The sequence below is a fragment of the Lygodium microphyllum genome, chromosome 1 (assembly GCF_053477565.2).
Source record: "Lygodium microphyllum isolate KBCC chromosome 1, Lygodium_microphyllum_v1.1.10, whole genome shotgun sequence".
Taxonomy (NCBI): domain Eukaryota; kingdom Viridiplantae; phylum Streptophyta; class Polypodiopsida; order Schizaeales; family Lygodiaceae; genus Lygodium; species Lygodium microphyllum.
The window spans coordinates 158,029,643-158,052,223 of NC_141135.1; the positions used below are offsets into that span (position 1 = coordinate 158,029,643).

At 38.3% G+C, this 22,581-nt stretch overlaps 1 protein-coding gene across 3 annotated transcripts; it reads left to right on the forward strand.

Annotated features, from left to right (window-relative positions):
• Nucleotides 1–9,520: 9,520 nt before the first annotated feature.
• LOC148041868 (uncharacterized) lies at nucleotides 9,521–12,375 on the forward strand. Of its 3 annotated transcripts, XM_087683538.1 has the most exons (3): nucleotides 9,530–10,323; nucleotides 10,398–11,015; nucleotides 11,706–12,375. In XM_087683538.1, the coding sequence occupies exon 2, from the start codon at nucleotides 10,606–10,608 to the stop codon at nucleotides 10,966–10,968; it is 363 nt and encodes a 120-aa protein (XP_087539664.1). In that variant the 5' UTR covers nucleotides 9,530–10,323; nucleotides 10,398–10,605; the 3' UTR covers nucleotides 10,969–11,015; nucleotides 11,706–12,375. The 3 variants fall into 3 exon arrangements, 2 of the variants coding, with proteins under 2 accessions (XP_087539664.1, XP_087539650.1); XR_015691669.1 differs by having other exon boundaries at nucleotides 9,521–11,080; XM_087683524.1 differs by having other exon boundaries at nucleotides 9,530–11,015.
• Nucleotides 12,376–22,581: the final 10,206 nt, after the last annotated feature.

The following is a 22,581-nucleotide window of genomic DNA, read 5'->3' on the forward strand; positions in this document are numbered from 1 at the left end:
TCTCTCCACACCACACATGGTACTCTCCTAGATTCTAGCTTACACAGACATGGGCATACTGCCTTACATCATAGATTAGGTCACACACACTAGCACACTCTTAAGCACACATCTAGTCCTATGTTCACCGTATGAACTGGTGCTATCCCCCTTTACATTTAGTCCTCTTGAGTTTGCTTTACCAACAATCTCTGATGTCCTCTTTGTCCCCTTGCTTGACATTCATCAAGCCCATTATAAGATTATATGAGTACCCAGCCTCTGAGAATCTCTTAATGAAGAGACTCTTGAGGTCATTGGAATTGTTGCGCTCCGTAGCATCTAAGCTTGTGTACCACATCCTACCCTTATCGCCCAAGTATAGGCCGAAAGCTTGTGAGTGTTAAGCAAGACCTGTGAGGCTGTTAGCCTTGCAGACCTACTCAAATTTCTCTATGAAACTGTATGGGTCATTGCTCAACTGGTATTTGTCTAGTTGTTTTGCAACTATAGGGATACTCGATTTGCTCTTGGAGCACAATCCTACAAGTAGCGACATTGCTAGTGTTGTTGCGCTTTGTTCTACCGAGGTGTTATCTATTAGCCGCTTCATGATGAGAAGCTTGCTCGGCGTTAAATCCACCTCTAGCACTCTTTCCCTTTCTATGTTTAGTCATGTTCAGTTTCTATTTGCTAGGGCTAGGACTTCTTGCATTTCTATGTTGTGCCGCAATCTCATAGTCTGTTGTTGCTGGTTGTACGCTGTTATGCTTTACAAAGCTTTTTGCTCCAGCTTTCTTTCCTCCTCCAGGTCTACTATGATGTGATGATCTGCCATGGTGGTCCAACCTGGTTTGTGTGTCGTATTCGTTCACCATCTACTAGATTTCGACTGGAAAATCTTCCAGGTCGATCTCGTCATTTTTGTAGTCTATACTATGTTTTGTTATATCTAGATCTCTTGCTCCACTAAATTGTCGATGAAGTTGACCAAGTCGGCAATGTCGTGCTCCCAATGGTGTTGCTCCTTCGATGCATCTGGCCTTCCGTGTTGTGTCTGTCACTTGGTCCTAATTGGGGTTGCTTGATCACCTATATAGGTTTGAAGGTTGTCTCCTATTGGTAGGTTCATTCTGCTCATTAAGTCTGAGTGCGTTCCTTTTTATTTCCAGACAATCCTCAATCTACGTTCACTTAGTGTGTGCGTGGTGCTCTTTTCATGCATTGTGCGAAATCAAGCTTTTAGTTTTTCCAAGTGCACTTCAAGTGTTAAAAACAATGTGGGTGCAAACATGAGATATCAATTCAGCTTTTGCACTCCGGTCTAAGTTCTTTGGGTTTTATACTTAGTCATGGCCACTCTCTTTGGTCCCTAGGGTCTATGCTATGCTACTCAACTCGATTAAGGTTAAATGGGGGTCTAAGGGTCAATTTATGGCTCTAATAGGAGCTAAAAGTTGGTGTGGCTGCTAGCAATTGTATCTAGCCATGCGGTTGTGATTTCTAAGGTCAATTGCACCTATAAGGCTTTTGGAGCCTTCATCGATTGCGGGAGGTATTCTGCTTCGCCCGGGATGCGCTAAATTTGTCAATTTCTCCTGTTAGACTTTTTTTTAGTCCAAATCTGCAATGTTTGATTCTGCAATGTCCGATCCTCAGAATCAGATGTCTGATTTTCAACTATCTGATTTTCTTGCTTCCGATTTAAACTAGTCCGATTCTGGCATCTGATTTAGATTGGTCCCATTCTGATGTGTTCGATTTTGGCCAGTGGCCACCCGAGAGTTTGAGTCTGATTTCGGAGGTGTCCAATTGTGATGCATCTGATCGTCCGAATCGGACAGGATGGTGAACGCCCAATCGAACGATGGTCCAATTTTCAGGATCAGACATGTAGCGTCCAATCCGACAGTAGAGGAAGTCTGAACGTCCAATTGGGCAGAATCGGACATCTGATTGTTCGATTTTGAGAATTGGACCTTGCGAGTCGTGTCTAATTCTAGCGATAGGCAAATAACGATGGCAAAACATCGACTCATGGTGATGATTTTGGTCATACCAACATGCAAAGAGCTCCAGAATACAAGAGTGGATACACAGGAAGGCTTCTATATACGTGATACATGCAAAAAACTCCCGTGGAAGCTGATCGATTTGCTCGAATCTCAATGTATCTCTATCTCTCACTCTCAAGCTCTCTCTCTCACTCTCCTAAAGGTAAAAATGAGCTTCCCACTTGCCCTCTGGGGCCTTAAACCATTGTTTTACTCAGCCTTGACCTCTCTGATCACTCCCCTTGTGGTATTAACATATCTAAGCGCTCTTGTTTCCCATTTTTCCCTTGTTTGTACCTTGTTTGGGCCTGTTCTACAGTAGAAACCCTAAGTCAATTCACTTTAATTTTTTGATTCTATCCTACTTTAAATGCAACAAAAATCAAAACCCAAATATTGAAATGATTTATCCTGCTTATCTACTCATCCAAAACCCAAAACACTCATTTTAAAGATTAAAAACCCCAAATCTCCTACCTATATAAGACACCGGCTCGGTGATGCAACCCTACTTTGACGCTCGATTTGAGGTGCGCAAAAGCTCAATCTTGAATCCTTTGTTCTCTTGGCAACAACGCAACCAAAATGTAATGGGAGCTCACACTCATCCACCAAGACCCACTGACCGCTTATTGCTTCAAGCATTTCAAGTTAGTACAAATGGCTATCTCTCACCTAGCCAACATGCCTTCGATCCTACAGGGATGTAGTGAGCTTACCTTCATGCCCAAATGAGTATCCTCCTCCCACAAGCAAGTTGGTAGCTCCATGATTCAAGATACGAGCTCAAACAACCTCAAGCCTCCACCTCCAAGTTTCATCCTTTATAGCCGCGCGCAAGAGAAGAGAAGAAGAAGAAGAAGAAGAAGAAGAAGAAGAAGAGAGGAGATGATGGAGAGCTTCTTCTCCAAGATCCCTCACCCTCACACACTCACTCCCTCTCTCAAGCACACACAAGCAAGAAGGAGAGAAGAATAAGATACCACTTTTGCCACACGCCAAAGAATGAGCTCCTCATTCACTTTTTAGGTTTATATAAAAGCTCTAAATCCCTTGGGCACCCGTCCCCTTTTTTACATGATCGGGCATCTTGCCAAGGTCCTCTTTTCCTATTCCCTTTTAGTTGCCTTATCTCTTCACCTATGTCTCCGTTTAGACTTTACAACTTGTTTAGACTTTACAACTTGAACAGGAGGGAGCCTAGCACTCTTATAAAATGAATTACATTGCGCCTTGCACTTTCCTTGCTAGACCCTTTGGAGGCTTTCCTTCCTCCTTGAGAGCACCTTGCTAGAATCTTCGGTGCCATGTTTTTTCTAAGCTTGCCTTCTCCTCCACTTTTCTTGCTTGGGCAAAATGAGCTTCTCCATTCATTTTTTGACTTGGGCTTCCTTGGTCTTCCTCTGCTTCTTTTTGGCTACATGGTCCGTGCCCATGACCTATCTTTGTAACAACTATCAAAAAAGATTGTGTAGTTCTTAAAGTGGACATTCTATGCTTTTGTAATCCCCAACTTTGTTTCGTGGAATGCAACCTTATGTGATTTTCTTTTTTTGAGTGGAGCATAGCAAACTTCTTTGCACCTTTAGGATCCTACACCCTTAACATTCCAAGATACTACAAAGTATTTTAATAGGTAGGTGTGCATGTTAATACAAGTCTTAGAAATAATCCCCCATCTCTTTATCTTTATCTAGTGCAATGTAAAAATTACGATCCATCAAGTGATTACATGCCAATTTTTTGAGTGAAATAGATTTTCTTCCTTTGCTTGAGGAGACTTCTTAAGGGGAAGATAGTTGCAAAACCTACAAACCCCTCCAAAATGCCTGAGAAATCTGCAACCATTGGGGTCCCATCAATTTCCCTCCAAAAGTACTTGGCCCAAGGAACACAAAATAAAGATAAGGGTAAGGGCCCGATAAGGGTAAGCAACAATCGGAGGCTAGGAAAACATGCCCTCTAGAGACCAAGAGGCCCCCCCTTCCCCCAGGTAAAAAAGAACTGCCAATCAAGAAAGATGACAGCAAACAAAATTTCCCACCGAGGAAGCTGTTGAGACAATTGGGCCTTGGACTATTAGATGGACCCAAAGAAAGTTAGTACCATAAATAAATGGCCTACTTCTAAAGATGTTAATAAATGTTGCTCATTTTTTGGTTTGACTAGGTTTTATTGTAAATTTGTACAAATTTTCTTATTTATAACCCTCCCTTTAACCATCTTATAATATAAGAACACTATTTTCATATGGGGGCTAGCCAATAAAAGTATTTTGATACATTATCTTTGAATCATGCATTAATCCTTCAATTGCTTGACTTTTTCAACCTTTCCTTTTACTAGTGACTAATGTTGGTGAGTTTGTCATCATAGATGCTATCCTTTTCTTGCAAAATGACCATCCCATTGCCTATGAAAGCATTTAGAAACACCATCTAATGGGTTCAGATGTTCTTATAAAAAGTAATCAACAAGCCATTAAATATATTGTCATATGCTTTGATTTGTGACAAACATATCAAATGGGCTTTAGTTGTTCAAAATTTTCATTTTATGATCCAATATCAACTTGACTATGCCAATATATTGTAGATATACTCAAAATTGTTGGATTAATTATAATGTTTCATTGCATCATGTACTTGTTTTTAATAAAATTAAGCATGTGTATTTGAATCACATTAAATATAGTTCAAATTCAAACATTTCGATTCAATGATTCCTACATATGCTTCAAATCATGGTTTTGCTAATGTATGGAGTAGAATTGCAAAATATATATCCTACTATTTTTGGGCATTACACTTACATTGATGGATTCTAATATTGCCAAAACAAATTCACCATTTAGAGCCACAATAATGAACCAAATACATGCACATGCATACATAGGATGCATAGGCATTCAACCAATATTGGATGCATGTAAGGAGCATTTTTATTGTTGTGATAGGAAGCATGACATTGGTAAGTTTGTATTAGAGTATATTGTCTACTAAAGAAATAAGGATCATCATGGAAAGTCCTATGTTTTACTTATATCACTTCTAATTATACCCACTGGACCATAGAAATAAATCTCAATGGACTTAATAACTAGTTGGCCTACAACATTCACTTATAATAATATGATTTGGATAATTGTAGATAAATATATTAAACATGCCTACCTTTTTACTATGATGGGGTCTTCAATCATTTTTCTAATTAAACTAAATGTAGTTTTGCAACCCTTTCTAGGGTATATTGTTCAAAATTTTAGGATCCAAGATAGATTTTACATTTTCTTTCCATCCAGGAAACAATTGCCAAATTGAGGTGATGAATAGCACTATCCACAAAATTCTTAGATTGTATACCATTGATCATCCCACCAACAATAAGGACTAACAAATGTCTTGTAGTTTGCCTATAATAACACTCCACATTCAACTCACATCTCAGTTGAGCCCCTTTTGGGGTGGTGTATGGTAGGAAGTTACCTATCCATATGTCAACAATATCTACATGTGTTGCATAAGGCACATTACAAATATTATTGCTTAAGCAAGGTGTTCCTTGAGATTCCTATTGACACTTGAGTAATGCTTTCCTCCAAAACTAAAAACATTGAATAGTGTGTTGCTTATGCCATGATGAATGTCATTTAAGATATGGCATTGGAAATCGAAGACAAATTTATGTCATAAATAAACCCCCCTTTCCCTTGTAATGAATGGAATTTCTAATCCAACTAAAACTATGTTATGATACACCTTAGATGACATTTGAGGATTTGATTATACTTTTTCTAAAAGTTCTAGAAATTTTGAGGTGGCAAGGGATATGTTTAGAAATCATATCCACGTTAGTTAGATTTTTTCCTTGGCCATTGATAAGATCAAATGGATTCGCTTGGACTATGAGATCTATTAAAATTTTATTATAAGGTTGAGTGAGTACCTCTCATTTTCTTGCTTTTAATCAGAAGCCTCCTTGAGTTAGACTTCCTTTTGTGAAAATAGATTGAATGATGCTTTGGCAAAGAAGCATCTGTGTACATACTTATGTGCATGTATACATTTATCTTTCCATGTGTATCTCATGTGTATGCACGTACATGTATTTTATCATTGACACATATGGATGCTCACATGCATTTGTTGATTTGGCCATTGATTGGAAATGATTGAAAGAATGTAAATGAAGTAGTACATCAAAATTTCTTGAAAGGTATGTCAAATTCTACCTTGCCATAATGAATTTCCCCTCCATACCTTGTATTTTTATGACATGTTGAGGACTTCTACCTTAGTAATATCGAGGACAAACCATCCTAGATAACGACATAAGAGCCAATCATGTGACCTTTTATGCCTTTTTTGAGAATAAATAAATTTTGTTGCTTTTCCAAGTAGATTTTGTCCATTGTAGACCCTTAAAAGAGATTTCTAATCACATTTGATTTGTTTTAACCTCAAACACATTACTATTCATTTGAAATATATTACCCAAATTGATTGTTTAGGTGGCCAATACTCAAAAGAGATTCTTATCTCACCCTTGAATAATCAAAAGATGCCACCAGAAGAATTTATATGCAAGATAAAGACCAAGTTGCAAGTAAAGAATGCTATGTAGAAAAATTTTCTGAATACTATTTCAATACCACTTATTTTACAACTCTCAAGCAAACATCGGTAAATATCAAACACTCTTGGCTCAAGTAGAGACAATGAAGAAGTACTGTTAGGCAGCAGATTATGAACAAAGGATATGAGTAAATTGAGATTTTACTCTCTCTACATGCTTACATGCACACATGCATGTGTAAGTTGTATTATGTGTACTCACGTGTGTGCATGTGCACAGAGACACACAAAACTTCTTGTAATACTTTGTGTAATTATGTGAAAACCTCAACAAATGTGAAAATAAATAAGAAAACAAAGCTTAAAATAGGAAAATTACAATTGTTAGTTTCTAGCAACACATATGCTCTCACAATTTGATATAGTTACTGAGCTGCATGTTGTAGGGGCATTTGCTATAATGAAGTCAAACTCTCAAGTTGCACAAGACTACTTCACAATTTCAATCAAGATTTCATCACAAACAAGAGAGAACATCCCTAGTCACTAACACTTCACATGTGATGATTTTGGGTGGAGTTATGTAGCCATCATAACCAAGGCTATAGGTACATGGCATATGCTATTCATTACTGAGTGTCATCATCCCGTCAAGTACATCATTGGAGCTTGAACTATTGTATTTTCCTAACTCCATATAAAACATTCTAGCCGGTTTTTGGTTTAGATAGGTATAGCAGATAAATGTCCATGTGAGTTTGATTGATCCATATTCATGCAAACGTAAATATTAGAATAAATGTGTATTTAATGAATATGTAAGCATTTATGAATACTTATATTGCCCATATACAAATGTTGTGTATGTGCACACATGAGAGAGAGAGAGAGAGAGAGAGAGAGAGAGAGAGAGAGAATTACATGTATTTATGGCTTATATAACATGATCAACAACAATCACATGGAATAAGCTCATGATCATTCTAGTCCCATGTCCTTGTTTCCCTCCTAAAATGCAAATTTTGTGCAACCATCACCTGGTCGATTTCATTTAAGTTTATCATATAATTGAAAGAGAAAGGGGCATCGCTAATCTCAATTTTGTCGCTACTAAAAACTAAAATCGAAAAGCTTCAATTCCATTAACAAGTTTGCTCCATTTCATTGTGACAAGAAACATTAAAAAGGGAGACTTTGATACCTCATTTCCAAACAAAATTTCGGTATATGACAACCTCTTATACATCTCTTGAACACTCATCTAGCTAAGGATATTTTCGAATTGTTAAGTGATGTGCTTTGCATTTTGTGTCATCCACTATGGTGTTGGTGACTAGAGTAGAACCATTAGATGGGATAAATAAATGAAAAGTGTGTATGAAAGTAGCACATGATTATATGTAAGCACCTTCACTTAGGTAACAAAGTTGTAAATGCTAAACCTGATCTTGCCTCATTGAAATGTTAACTAGCATACTGAAGTGAGGTTTGCGATACTATAAAAAGTGAGGTTTAATGCCAAGTAGATTGTAGGAATTGGAGAAAGACATATAAATGAATTTGTTGAGGAGGCTTATGGCTTGGTCAAAGTGACTTCCCTTGTGTTTTGGAAGTGCATAATTCAATGTTGAAGAGCAACATTACTATAACATGGGTGGAGAGCTACATTGTTGGCATAACATTGATAACACTAATATTAAGTGATCATTAGTTTATGTTGATAATCATCCATAGTGTGACATGGATTGAGAGTTGCATTAGTGTAATGTGGGTATTAAGTAATTCATAATTGATTTATGGTTAAGTATTGTCATTGGGCAAGGGTCAACTCTATGCTTCATGGATTTTTGTCCCCCTGAGTGATGGGATCAATAGTTGAAATTGCCACACACAGATGGCCCATAATGTGCAACTGCTATTGTTCCCCCCTACATAATCCCAGGGCATTTGTCCTCTTGACCTCCTTTTTGGTGCATTAAGTGCCTATACATTGAGCTATGGTTTCTTGTTGAAATATGTGGTCCCTTTTAAACCCAAAAAGAGTTTTGAACTCTTTTTGCACTCATGCATCACATCCTACAAGGGTTACTGCTTTGGGCACGGGTTATTGCTTTCGATGTGGATGGTGGATATGTTGCTTTGGAATGTGTACATGCTTCTTGAGTGTTAATTCCATCACTTTAGAGGACTAATCTCTTTGTGAAACATAATGATGAGAAGGGGGGGGGGGGGGGGGGCGTGTAGCTACAAGCCTTAAGGCCATAGATCGCTGGTTTTAGGCCTTGTACCAGTGCTTATTGTGCGAAGAACAGCATATGGTGCATGTATCTTCACTCGAGAAAAAGAGTGGTCACACTATGGGGCTAGTGGTGTAAGATGTCGAGGACAGGAAATTTATTTAATTTTAATCTCATTGGTTTTGTGCATATGGCTGACAAAAAGCAAACAACCTATTGCAAAGTAACAACCAACCGGGGCACAATGAGAGCCTTAACCCTGTTAGCACCAAGTTAAAACTGGGTTGTGAGGGGATGCTAGTAGGGGGAGGCAGGGGTTCACATAATCCCACTTCCCCCTCCCCAAGCCCCAAGAGTGTGAGGATGCCTTCTTGGGCGGGGAGGCGGGGGTTCACATAATCCCACTCCCCCTCGGGCCTCCCCAAGCCCCAGGAGTGTGAACACGTGCTTATTTGGGGGGGTGTGAGTAGGCCCTAAGATGAAATCATGAATGGTTGAGGGTTGTTGCAATGCCCAAGGGGACAACAGCATTTTCCTTTTGGTCCGTGTGATTGGGCCCTTTTTTGGTTTTTCTGTCGATTTTATATAAATTTCCCGTTGGTGATAAGAAATTGTGGGGAGGCAGGGGCCTGGGCAGGGCAGCTTTGGGGAAAGGCAAATGATGCGCTATGCACGCACGCACTCTTCTTCTTCGTCTTTTTTGGGCTTTGTAAAATTGTTTCTGTGGGTGGTGTGCCAGGAAAAGCCTTATTGGAGGGTGGTGGGCTGGTAATCCAGCATCCAATGGCCTGCGGCCACGCGGCCTTTCCGTAAATCAAAAGAAATGGGCGTACTGTTCATATTTTCCTGGTAGTATTTATATCCGAGAGAGAGGAAGAAATCGCTGCTTCCAACTTCCTCTCTCTCTCTCTCTCTCTCTCTCTCTCACTCACTCTCGTTCTCGTCGTATATTCATTTTCTGGGGCGATGGCTTTTCCATCAGCCATCCGCTTATCATCAGTTATACGCAGGGGGACTGTGGCTGTCCAGCCCCGCCTTTTTTCTTTTTTTTTCCGCTTTTGCAATTAGATTCTCTTATCTTTACAAAATCAATTTTGGGTGATTATTATTATTACATTGATTAAGGACCCCCGTTAGCCCATTTATACCCACCAGCCCGTCACTGCTCCCTTACGTGCCTCTCGCTGCCATCAATCATGTGAGAGATGCACAGACATACCACAGTGGATGAGTTAACCTTGCTGTGTTGCAAGTACCAAGTGTGATTTCTGCACCAGTCTTGGTACTGCATCAATTGCAGCTGCGTATAGGCGGACTGTTGATCGTTTTGGGCGATGTTACTTCTTTAGCTTGTGATCCAGCGTAGGGCTAATGGGACTAGATCCAGAATTATACCTATGCGTCTTCGCTCTCTTGCTTTGATCAGTGTCATCTCGCCACTTGCAGAGCTTGTCCTGGATCTTGCTGGTTCGAAAAACGGTATCGCCTTGCTGTTTCTTTGGGAATTATTGCTGAATCTGGTGGCGATCTTGATGTTCTACTTAATTATGCAGCATGTCAGTCAGGATCAGGAGATCAGGCGATAAATCTTTCTGTAGCACTGATCAGCAGCTAGTGATGTATAGTATATAGCTAAGCATGCAAGGAACACTAGTACTGTGGCAGAAGGGGTCAGGATAAAGAGATCAGGCGATAATTCTTGCTGCAGCACTCAGAAGCTAATAGTACATAGCGAAGCGCGCAAGAAATTTTGATCGAAGGATGGCGGGCGGCAGTGGGGGGATAGGGATGCTGTTTGTGGTGCTGGTGGTGATAATAGTGCTGGGGCTGCTGGCGGGGCTGGTGGCACGGGTGTGTGGCGGCCGCCACTTCGCAGGCCTTGGCGAGTACGACTTCGAAGGGTGGGTGGAGAGGAAGTGCGCCTCCTGCATCGACGGCTCCCTCCCAGCGCCTCCGCCACCCCCCCCTCCAGCTCCCAAAGCCGAAGAAGACAAGCCCAAGGAAGCAGACCCAAAGCCTGCCGCCGCTGCAGACGAGAAGAAGGACGACGCCGCTCCTCCCCCTCCCCCTCCAGCTGCAGAAGCTGAGAAGAAAGACGAGCCGGCCGCCGAGAAGAAAGATTAGCCTCCTCGTCATGCTTTCCCTCCCATCTCGATCTTCTACCATACCAGGTATTATTCGTTTACCCTGCACCTCCAACTCCTATCGACGTATCCACTAATGTCGATCTCTGCAGGTGCTCCTCACAGCTTTCTTAAATTATTCTCGTAAATTTGCTATGCTACCACTGAAATTACTACCTACTACCTGTGACATATTTTCTGTCAATTCTGATAAATTTGCTTTAGAAGCGGCGCTGCGCTGCTCGTAAAGATTCTTATCAAGACAAGGAAGCGCTGCATTAGATTGATTGATTGATAGGCTTGATTGTACAAAGCTCCAGTTTGTCAACTTCATGAGAATTGTTGCTGGTTCTCTGCGCAGCCCGCTAATATAACCGTAATTAGAGTCTCATCAGACCAGCGCCATTCGTGGTAATAGCCTAGTAGGTCCTGATGCTGCGCCTGCTAACCATAAGATCAGTGCTAATCACTGTTGTCACTAAAGACCCAGCTGGCAAGTTGGCAACCAGTCTATTTCTTGCAAGTTGGCAACCAGTCTATTTCTTGGCAGATAGCCTTTTCTTTTCTCCTGCAGGATCTAGATTTGACATCTTCATCTTCCATTACAAGACTTTACAGTACATGCTAACAGACCCACATGAATTAACAGATGTACTTAGAATTACATGTACTTGTTAATTAACGTTTGCCTTTATGGATTGAATTGGTCCTCTTCTCAACCACGACAACAAATTGCAGATGGTCACATCGATATTTTGCATAAAAGGACGAGTCAGGACTCAGGAGTCTGCATATGATCATGGCCTGCTGCCATTAACCACAGCTCAGCTCTGCGGTGTTCCATGGTCCACGAGAATCGACATGGAGGAGGATCATCATCATGCATGAATGAAGAAATTAGAGAGACCTGCTTACAACTATATTTTAATTAAATTAATCACACCTTCCAAGCGCACGTCTAGCGCTGCGGTTTGCCAAGATGGGCGACCCCAAGAATTTTGTACTGCCCTAAGCCTTTCATGATCTGTTATAAAATTTTGTGTATCGAGGTGAAGATCACTGTGAAGTAGTTACTAGTGGGCTAGTAAGCTGTAGGTAGAGATTTCATTTCTCGATGCGAGCGGATCGCCCTTTTTATCATGAATATTCATGAATGTATCGGATCCACACACAGAGTCCAGACATGATACATGCACCTAACCGCATCTCTCTGCTTTCCATGGATGTCATCATGACATGCGATCTCTCTGTCTTGCATGGATGTCATCATGTCATGGATTCTTCAAAACATAAGGGCCCAACATTGACTGACCCCTCTATGCGCTTGTCCGGTTGTAATTATTTTATTTTATGGTTCTTGTTGCCATTTCAAAGCCCTTAATAATATCGGCATGCCGCTTCACATCAATTCATTACATCGAAAACCCGGATCAAAGCATGGTAAATAGCCCTATATGATTGGTTGCCCCTCATTCTTCGCTATCCTAAATAGGCTCTTAAATCCACTCAAATCTCTCTCATAAGCAATGAGCCTCTCTTGTACTATTTTTGCAAAATCTAGAAACCTCCCCCCCCCCTCCCCCTCGGACCCATGTGTACTCTTGCATTCCTAGTATACCAAAGCCTCTTCATCAAACCCCTCTTAAAATTGACAATAACTCCTAGGATTCCACACTCATGTCTCCTCTAAGTGCAAAAGAGCCTCCTCATATCTTATTATGAAACCTTATAGTAGACAAATTTCTCAAATCTCTTCCAAATTCTCTAAATTTGTGCACATTGAATCTCCCAAAATAGCGACGAAAAAGATGGCCCCCCTTCAATGTACTGCAACGTTTAAGTGGGTGCATAATAGAAATCATATAAAATGAAGGGCAATACTCCTTCCTCTTTTTTATAAGTAGATCATGTAATCGCTCGAACATAATTTATCTATAATCGCTCACAATAGGCACCCATTATATACTCTTTATATACTAGAATGGTCTAAAAAATAATGCCATCTTTAAATTTCCATTGCAAATAGGTTTCCAATTGTTTATAGATTATCCTTAAATGGAAAGTAGTCTCATTCAAGAATAACATCATGTGTCTAGATCGTTTGGTAGAGGAGACAATGATCTCATTTTCTAATCTTTAGCCACCACTAAGCATCACTCTAAGTTACCCTCCCACATTTTATTTTAACAAAGTTGATTGTGCTAGAAATGGGAATAGAATGTTTAACAAGCGTGGGAAAATCTTATAGTCCCATGACAAATTAGCACCTCTTAGAATTGAAGAACTTAGCTATCCAAGTCGATAATTGACTACTATTAATTTGTCTAAGAAGAGAAGGCACCAATCTTGTGGATTTGTCATGAAGATTTTCTAAATCTAGTTCCCCATCTTTCTTGATACTTGTGATATGATCCCATCTAATCCCAATTCTTATTCTTACTAACCACAAATAGGCCCTTAAAAGAGCCTCTATTTTGTTCAACTTCTTGGAAGGGAAAATAGCTCCTACAAAGGTGATATATGAGGATAAATTGGTATTGGCAACTATCAACTTGCCAACAATCCCCCATATTTGTCCCATCCATCACACCACCTTTGCTTTCACTTTATCAAGCATGCATTCAAGTCTCTAAGCCATAGAGAACTCAATGCTAACTAAGAAACAAATGTATCCTAGTATCAAGATTGTCTTACTATGTTGAGCCCCAAACCTCCAACAAAAGTATCCAAAGTTTGTTAAATTTTCTTAATCCTATCAAGTAACTAGCTTTGGACTTTGATATTATGGAGAAGTAGTAGAGTGAATGTAGTTGAGCAAGAAGAATCACTACTAGAAGCTAATAGTCTTAGCAATAAGGCCAACTCAACGCACAGAATATTTCAAAGAGAATAGATTTATCTTAGAAGTTATTTCTTTATACTCTAGACATGAATAGATCTTGTATTATACTAGCCATAGACAATCACACAATGAGTTAGAACACTTGACTAGTTCCCTATTTTATGGTAGTCTATACCATCAAGTATCTTAACATCTTTTAATTATAGGCTTATCACAACTTGTATATAATCCATCTTTGCAAGAAGATTAGAAAGCATTGGAGAGCTCTTTAATCAATATTTTTATACTTCTGTGTCAAAAATAAAAAAGTTTAAAATAGCTTATAAGTAGCAAAAGTTCAAATGATGAGGGAGGCCTTGAACCATGACATTTGGCCTTTAAAAGGCTTGATGAATCTTTTGAGATAGTTGTCTAGGATCATACTTTTTCTTTGTAGTAGTTGATCTTGTCCTTACTATGCTAAAAATGATTTATAGAATAATCAATGAAAAGAAATTGCAAGGTCTCGCAAAATCCATTTTCATTGATTGCTTTGTGAAAAATCAAATGCTAATGATGGCAAAAATAGCTTGGATCTAATAGTATCCCATGACTACTTAAAAAACTTAGATATAATAGTATCCCATAACTAGTATAAAAATTTGGATCTATCCATAAAATACTCAACTCTACAAAATTTGGTAAATTTGATCCCAAAATTGAGCTTAAAAGGGCCAAAAACCTTAAAAGCCAATTGTAAACTTGACTTGTTTTGGCTCTACATAAAGTTTTAGGATTGCAATCCTATATTATGCCTTATAAAGGTAAAATACTAAGAAGAAAAGGTAGTATAAGCAATTATATTCATGTTTCATAAGACAATGGTAAACAAGGATACAAAATTAGATGCTATCAATCCTTAGCTTTGAAAATGCAAAATTTTCAATCGATAACATGCACAAACCCCAAACAATTGTGCTCCTTAAGATAGCTAGCTAATTGATCATCAATCTCATAAATCTACAATTTTGTTATCATCAAACTTAGCAAAATCATAGTCTTGTAGATTTATTGCATCATCAAAGTTAGCAACAACTTATTTTTACTAATCCAAAACTAAGTGCTCATTTTTTAAGAAAGCAAGGTTTGCAAAAATTGAGCCTAATCAATATCTTATTTAGCAATATTAAGCATCAAAGTTTCACAAAAGCTTGGGAGATGGAGACCAAACCCAAAGATTTATGCATATCCCATTGGTTGATATCTTCCAAGAGGCATGTATTGCCAAAACTAGACTTTTCCTTGTAGGTTTGAAATAATGCAGTGAACCTTATAAGTCCCTGTAAAAGTCTTGTTTGAAACAGAGAGCTTTTTTATATAGAACTTGTAAAATGATGGTTGACAGCCCTAGATCCACACAAAAAAATGTCACCTTTTCAAAAAGGTCCACACTTTTTGAGACCAAAACAACTCATTTTTTCCTATCTTGGAGTCCCTTTGTAAATTCTCATTTTTCTTTCTCAACTCATTTCTTCCGGGCACTCAAACAACATAGTTGTATGCATAGACTCAAGAATTTCAGTGCACAAGTAAGTTACAATGATCAAATCCTCTCAAATGTGCATATTTTGGAGTCCCTTTGTAAACTCTCTTTTTCTTTCTCAACTCATTTCATCCAAGCACTCAAACGCCATACTTGTATGCATAGACTCAAGACTTTCAATACACAAGTAAGTTATGATTATCAAATCCTCTCAAATGTGCATATTTTCTCGTTTGAGATATTACAAATTAAATATTAATCATTTTCTAGATAGATTTGGATAAATATTTATATATTGAATTGCAAGACAATGTATTTTGTTGTTTTGTGTATTTGAAACTAAAATCGAGAAACTTCTTGTGCAAATATTTTTGAAATCTTTAGATTCAATTGAAAACTTGGTTGTTTCATGAAATATAAATTATATTTTCCCCAACTATTGGTGTAGATTTATATTTTACATATCTTAGAACAAATTTGGTCCATTTAGTACTTGAAATCTAGTTTTCTTTCCCCTTGTCTTAAGAAATGCAATTTTAGTTCCTGGCTCTATAATCTATCTCCAAGAAGTTCACACTTCTTACAAAACCCAACTTTTTTTTTGAATTTGTTTTTTATCAAAGACAAAATATATATAAAGTTTTTGTGATAATTTTTAATAAAAAGAGACTATCCTTTGAAGGGATGGAGTAGGAAATGATTGAGGAGACAAGTGATTTTCTTCATAAAGTAGACAATTCATTTAAGTTCAACTATATCAAGGCAATGTTAAATGTTCATTTGAACCTTCAAGAGTTTCTAGGGGATCTTACACTAACAAGCTTCAAGTTATAGGGAAGATTATATTATGTATGTGTATAGAGTCTTGCAATTGACAATTATGTGTTTTATATTACTTCAAGAAACTAATGCTCTAACTCTTATCACCAACAAATGAAACCTCATTAATGAGGAGTTCAATTTTAGAATATCTTGGAGATCAAATGACTGGATGCTTTGTCAATAAAGTAGCAAATACATCTAAGTTCAACTATATCAAGGCAATGTTGGATGTTTCTTTAAACTTCAAGATCTTTTGGAGGATCTCATTGACATGCTTCAAGTTTATAGGGAAGAGTATATTAGGCATGCATAGTCTTGCAATTGATAATTATGTGCATTACATTGATTCAAGTAACCAATGCTCCCAAGATAACTCTTCTTACTAGGTTGTTCAACATTGAAAGTAGATTAACCATTATCATATAAAAAACTCTTTAAACAAGGAATCTTCATGTGCAATTTGTGACAAGTTATGATTTGCTTTGTAAAAATTCTATCATTCACATATTTCCTTAACATATTAATACTAATTAACACAAAAAGGATACTTAGTTAACTTGCTTTCACACACAACACATCTCTATCTTTTGTTGATAAGTAATTCTCTAGTTTTAGAATATCCTAAACAACCATTATAACCATCATTAATAAACCTAATCAATAGAGAGTTGTTCTAAGAAAGGAGATGTGTTATTTTTTATGAGATCTTTAAGATATAACCATTCATTCAATCAAAGATCAAGGTTTTTATAATGAAGGAGACTTAGGAGAGGGGAGAGAAAAGAAAGAAGATTGTAGAGAGGAGAGAGAAAGAGGGAGAAAGAAAGAGAAGAAGAGAGGACTAACAAGAGAGAGAGAAAAAATGGAGAAAGAGAGAAAAAGACAAAGAAAACCATGAAAATTGGAAGGAAGGTAAATAGAGACTTGACTGTAATCAAAGAGACCTAGCAGAGGGAGAGAAAAGGAAGAAGGTTGCAAAGAGGAGAGATAAAGAGGGAGAAATAGAGAGAAGAAGAGAGAGAAAAGTAGGGAAAGAGAGAGAAAGAGAAGGGAAGCCATAAAAGCTGAAAGGAAGGTAAAGAGAGACTTGATCAATAAAACCATGTATTCCCTTACTAACCCCATATCCCACTTGTTTATTCCACTCTTTTGCATTCTATCCTGACCCCTAAGGTCTTTGCCCTCAAAAACAAAAAGAGGACTTATTGGTGTGGCTCACAATGGGACTGTAGTATTACTTTGTTCAATATTGCAAAGCATAATATATGTATTGAAAAGCTCAATATCATGTGGAGTTGGGGTGTATAGATGTATATGGAATATGTACAATATGAATGAGTCGATAGTATATGAGTTCGGCCACCAATTCTTTACAATTAGGGCCAAAAAAGATGCAATCCAGAATAGACCTGTTGGAAAAAACTAGTCATAACTTTCTATGGGTGACTGTGATTGGGACATGACATGTCAAAATGAAGCTCATGAAGCATACTTTCACCAAATATAAGCTACATATGAATATCATTAAGACAAGGTTAAAAATCTTCTAAAATAGTGTATTGTCTATTGCAAGTAGTCTACAAATCAACTAGGCTAAAATAAGCTAGTCTTTAGCCAAAATTGCATCTTTTAAGTAGGGTAACTCCTCTAAAATAGTGGATGTTCTCTAGGAGGCTTCTTCTAAGGGTGAATCCTACCATTTAATCATGTATTCTTGGATTGACTGAATCCTCGGTTTCTTTTCTCTCTATCCAATGGCTGCCTCAAGACTGTACTGAATGATGCCCTCTTCATCTATGGGTATCAGCTACTCCATATAGTCTTTAAGAGTCCCAATAAAAGGTTTCAAATGATTCACGTAAAATATATTATGAATCTTAGTGGAGAGAGGGAGTTCGAGGTGATAAGCCAAATTGCCCACTCTCTTGACTATTTTATAAGGCCCATAATAGCAACGTGCCAGCTTGTTGCTAGAGCCATCCTTTAGTGTGGAGTATTGGGACTTGGGTACCTTTAAGAGAACCACATCACCTTCATGAAACTCAATGGGGTACCTTTTTTCATCAACATAGAGCTTCATGTGTTCATAGGCCTTCCTGAGATTTAGCTTACATTGTTGAAGTAGGACTTACATGTGGTCCAATTCTTCTCTTCCCCATGAGGGTTCAACTACTCACTAAATATGACTCTAAAAAGGGGTGCCCTATACCCATACATGGCCTCAAAGGGGGACACTCCAATACTAGCATGAGTGGATTTATTATAAGCAAACTCAACCACGTCCACTCATGAATCCCACACATGCTATATATCATGACAAAATGCCACAAGTATGTCTCAAGCCACTTGTTTACCCTCTTAGTTTAGACATCTGTCTCGAGGCGGTATGCTCTAGATAGAGCTGATTTGGTCCCCATGGAGTTGAAAATGTTTGCCAAAAATGGTTCATGAATTTGGCCTCCTTATCATGCACAATAACATGTGGAAATCCATGCAACTTAAAGACATGCTCCATAAATTGGCTAGCTACTTGAGATGCGATATACTATGTCTTGGTGGAGATAAAGTGGGTTGCTTTGGTGAGTTGATCCACTACCACCACATAGATACTATTTCAACCCTTCTTGGTTGTGGATAAGCTAGTGATGAAATATATCATAATGTGCATCCACTTCCCCTTAGGGGTATGCAATGGCAGTAATAAGCCTCCTAGCGTAAGAGTGTTGTCCTTGTTTTGTTGGCATAGCACACATTTAGATACAAATTCATTAACATCCTTTTATAGGCCCTTCCAGTGAAAACTCTTTGCAATTCTATCATATGTCTTAAAGATCCTTAAATGACCATTAATAGCCAAAGAGTGCATCTCTTCCATTATCTTTTGTGTAAAAGGAGAGGTAAGAGGGATTATAATCTTGCCTTATGACTAAATAAGTCCATTTTTGAGTTGATACTGGAGTTCTCTTCCATGATACCTTGCTACAATTTTTAAAAGATAAGGTTGAAGTCATGACTAAGCAAGTAAGCCTCTTAAAGCTCCTTTATCCAATCACTATGAGGCTAGAAATAGATTATACTTTGCATGCCTACATATGAGAGAGGGAATCGGCCATAACATTATCCTTTCCTCTAGTATGACTGATCTTAAAATCATTATTATATAAGGTTTCCACCTAATTTCTTTACTTAAAAGTCAAAACTGGATGCAATAGAAAGTACTTGAGTAGCCGATGATCACTTTCCACTCTAAATTGACTGCCATAGAGATAGTGATACCACTTCTTGATTGAAGGATTGCTTGCATTTCTTGGTAATAGACATACATTTTTCTATCTGTGTCATCTAGTTTGCAACTTTCAAATGCAATAGTTGTAACAAGACAACACCTACATCCCTTCCACTAGCATCACACTAAACAATGAATTCTTTGGAAAAATCTAGGCAAACAATTATAGGAGCTAAAGTAAGTAGTTCCTTTAGTTAGTTAAAGATTCAAGCTAGAGCATCCCAAAAGAAGGACTTCTTCACCCTATCAGTCAAGGGTTGCCATTGTTGCATAGTGGCAAATAAATATTCGATAGAACAAAGAAAAACCAAGAAACTCGCATAAAGAAGTGGTATTAGATGGCATAGGCCAATCCTTGACATAGCAGTGTTAGCGTGTATGCCATGCTCACTCACAATGTAACCCAAGTACTCGACCTTAGTCTGCATGATTATGCACTTGCTCTCCTTTGCAAACATTCTATACTACCTTAATATATCAAACACCCTCCTCATGTGTACTAAGTACTCTTTCAATGATTTGATGTAAATGAGAATGCCATCAAAGAATATAAGTGCAAACACAAAAAGAAAGGGATATAAGATCTTATACATGAGGCTAGTAGCAAGGACATTAGTCAACCCAAATGACATTGCAAGGAGATGATAAAGCCTTGAATCTATGCAAAATGTTATTTTTATCTCATCACCTCCTCTCATGTGTATCTAATGATAGCCAGACCTCATATCAATCTTTGTGAAATACTTTGCTCCCTTTGGCTCATCAAGCAAGTCACCAATCCTAGGTGTGGGATACTGATTCTTGACCGTAATTTTGTTCAAGTTCGCATAGTCAATACACATCCTAAAAGAACCATCTTTCTTCTTGACAAAGAAGATGGGGGATGCATAAGGAGAAGAACTCAGCCCAATGAACCTTGTCTCAAGCAACTCCTTGAATTGCCTTGCAACTTCTTCATGTTTACACTTTGAGAGCTTTTAAGGTGGATTATTTACTAGCTTTCATTGGGGCTCCAGCTTAATGGGGTGATCCACCCATCTCTTAAGTAGGAGGGCTATAAGCATTTGGAACAAATCCTTATACTCATCCAAGAGAGCTTTCAATATTGAATTCTTAGCTAAAGGTGTAGACTAATCTATAACTCCTCTTTTTAAATGCAATACAAATATCTGTGATTATTTCTTGAATTCCCTTTTGAGTTGCTTGGTTGTTATAAATTGAAATTCTGCATTATTCTAAATTTCCTCTAAGTGTATGAGCTATCCATACTCCAAGTAAAGTTAAGACAAATCAATTGTAATCTTTCTCAAGTGCTTCACTCAATCGCACACTAGAATAATATCCATGGGGCCCACATAAATTCCAATCTAGTCCACAAATGACACATAATTTTCAGCCAAGCATAAGGGCAGTCTAGAGCATATTTGAGTACTCATTTCCTCATTACCATATGCCGCTTGCACTCTTAGGGGCTATTGTAATTGAGTGGGAAAGCATCTCAAATGATCCATGGTTGATTTATTTACGAAATTGTAAGTGCTACCACTATCCACAAGAGAAAAATATGTTTTCCATTTATGATCTCATTTGTTCGCAATGCGCTTGGAAGCATCCACTCAAGTCAAAGGGAAAGTCGTTCAAGGGAGCATAGAATTACTCTTGACTCGTATCCTCATCATAGTCCTCCTCATGAACTACCATGTACCATAGCATCTAGATCCTCATCTTCTTCATCCACATCCTCCAAGACATATATACTATTGAGCTTATCCTCTGATAAGCACATTTTGATGCATGATCCGTAGTGTACTTTTCCCCACATCAAAAAGATAATCCCTTTTCCTTGAGAGTGAGAGTGCAAGGAAAAGCACACTACGGATCATGCACATTTTGATACATGATCCATAGTGTAATTTTTCCCACATTGAAAAGATAAGCCCTTTTCCTTGCACTCTCTAGAGAGATCCATATTTTTGGACCCCTTGATTGCCTTGGATTTAAGCATTCTTTGGCCTATTCACAACTTGTTTTGTCTTGTTTATTGCCCTAAAACTTGGCTACTACTGTCTTGAGGCATTAAATGGCAAGTAAGTGGTATTTTTGGGCTATTATAAATCATGTTACTTCCCCCATAAGCAACTCTTCGAGTGCTTGGTCTAGTCACAGCTCTTTGTTGTCCAAAATTGGGTTGAAATCCAATGTCTTTCTTGTATTTGGATACATACCTTTCGGGCAACTCTATTACTTGGAAAAGTATAGTGAACTTTTGTGCCGTCACATTAGTGGACAATTTGGGCTCCAATCCACACAGACACACACACACACATGCAATTTTATGTCATCACTAACAATTTCCACATATATTATCAAGTTAAGGAATTGATTTGTGTAGTCTAGCATGGATAAGCTCCATTTCTCTAATTGTTACCACCTCCTAGCCAACCACTTCACCTCAATTGGAGAGACAAACACTTTTACCATATGTATCTCTTGAAGTCCTCCCATCCACATTTATTTTCACGCTTTACATAGCACCACTAAGTATGTGCAAAACCCTCAAGATGAAGTGTAGCAAAGTGTATATTTTGTTCATTCATCTTAAGGTATAGATTAAAGTAGGATTCCAACTTGGCCATCAAATCCTCTAGATTTGATGGGAACAAGGATTTCCATTGTATTTGGTAAAGATTATCTTGTCCTAGATCTCTTAATCATAAGAATTGGGCTTCCCATTCAAGCCATGCTAGCCATTTGTCGCGTGACTGCATTCCATGGCACCACGTTTTAGTGGCCCATTGGGAAACTATCCTAGATGGCTTCGCCCAACACTCGCGAGAATGTACGGGGTCTATCATCTAGGTTTGCCAAATCCCACCCCGTAACAGAAGACAAGGATCAACATGCAAGCTTGAGGTCCTAATTTGTCAATTGAGGTCTTGATACATCAGCTAGCTCCATCGCAGGTGTCCCACAAGGGCTTCTTATTTGATTGGAGCAATCGTAGTTACCCTTGGTTCATGGAGTGCAACGCGTTTTTCTAATAAAACTAGTTAGGATTCAGGGAGCCTTAACAAAGTTCTAGCACAGCTGTCGCACATTTCTCCTAAGATAATTAGTGATCAAGGTTTTAAAACCTGACCCT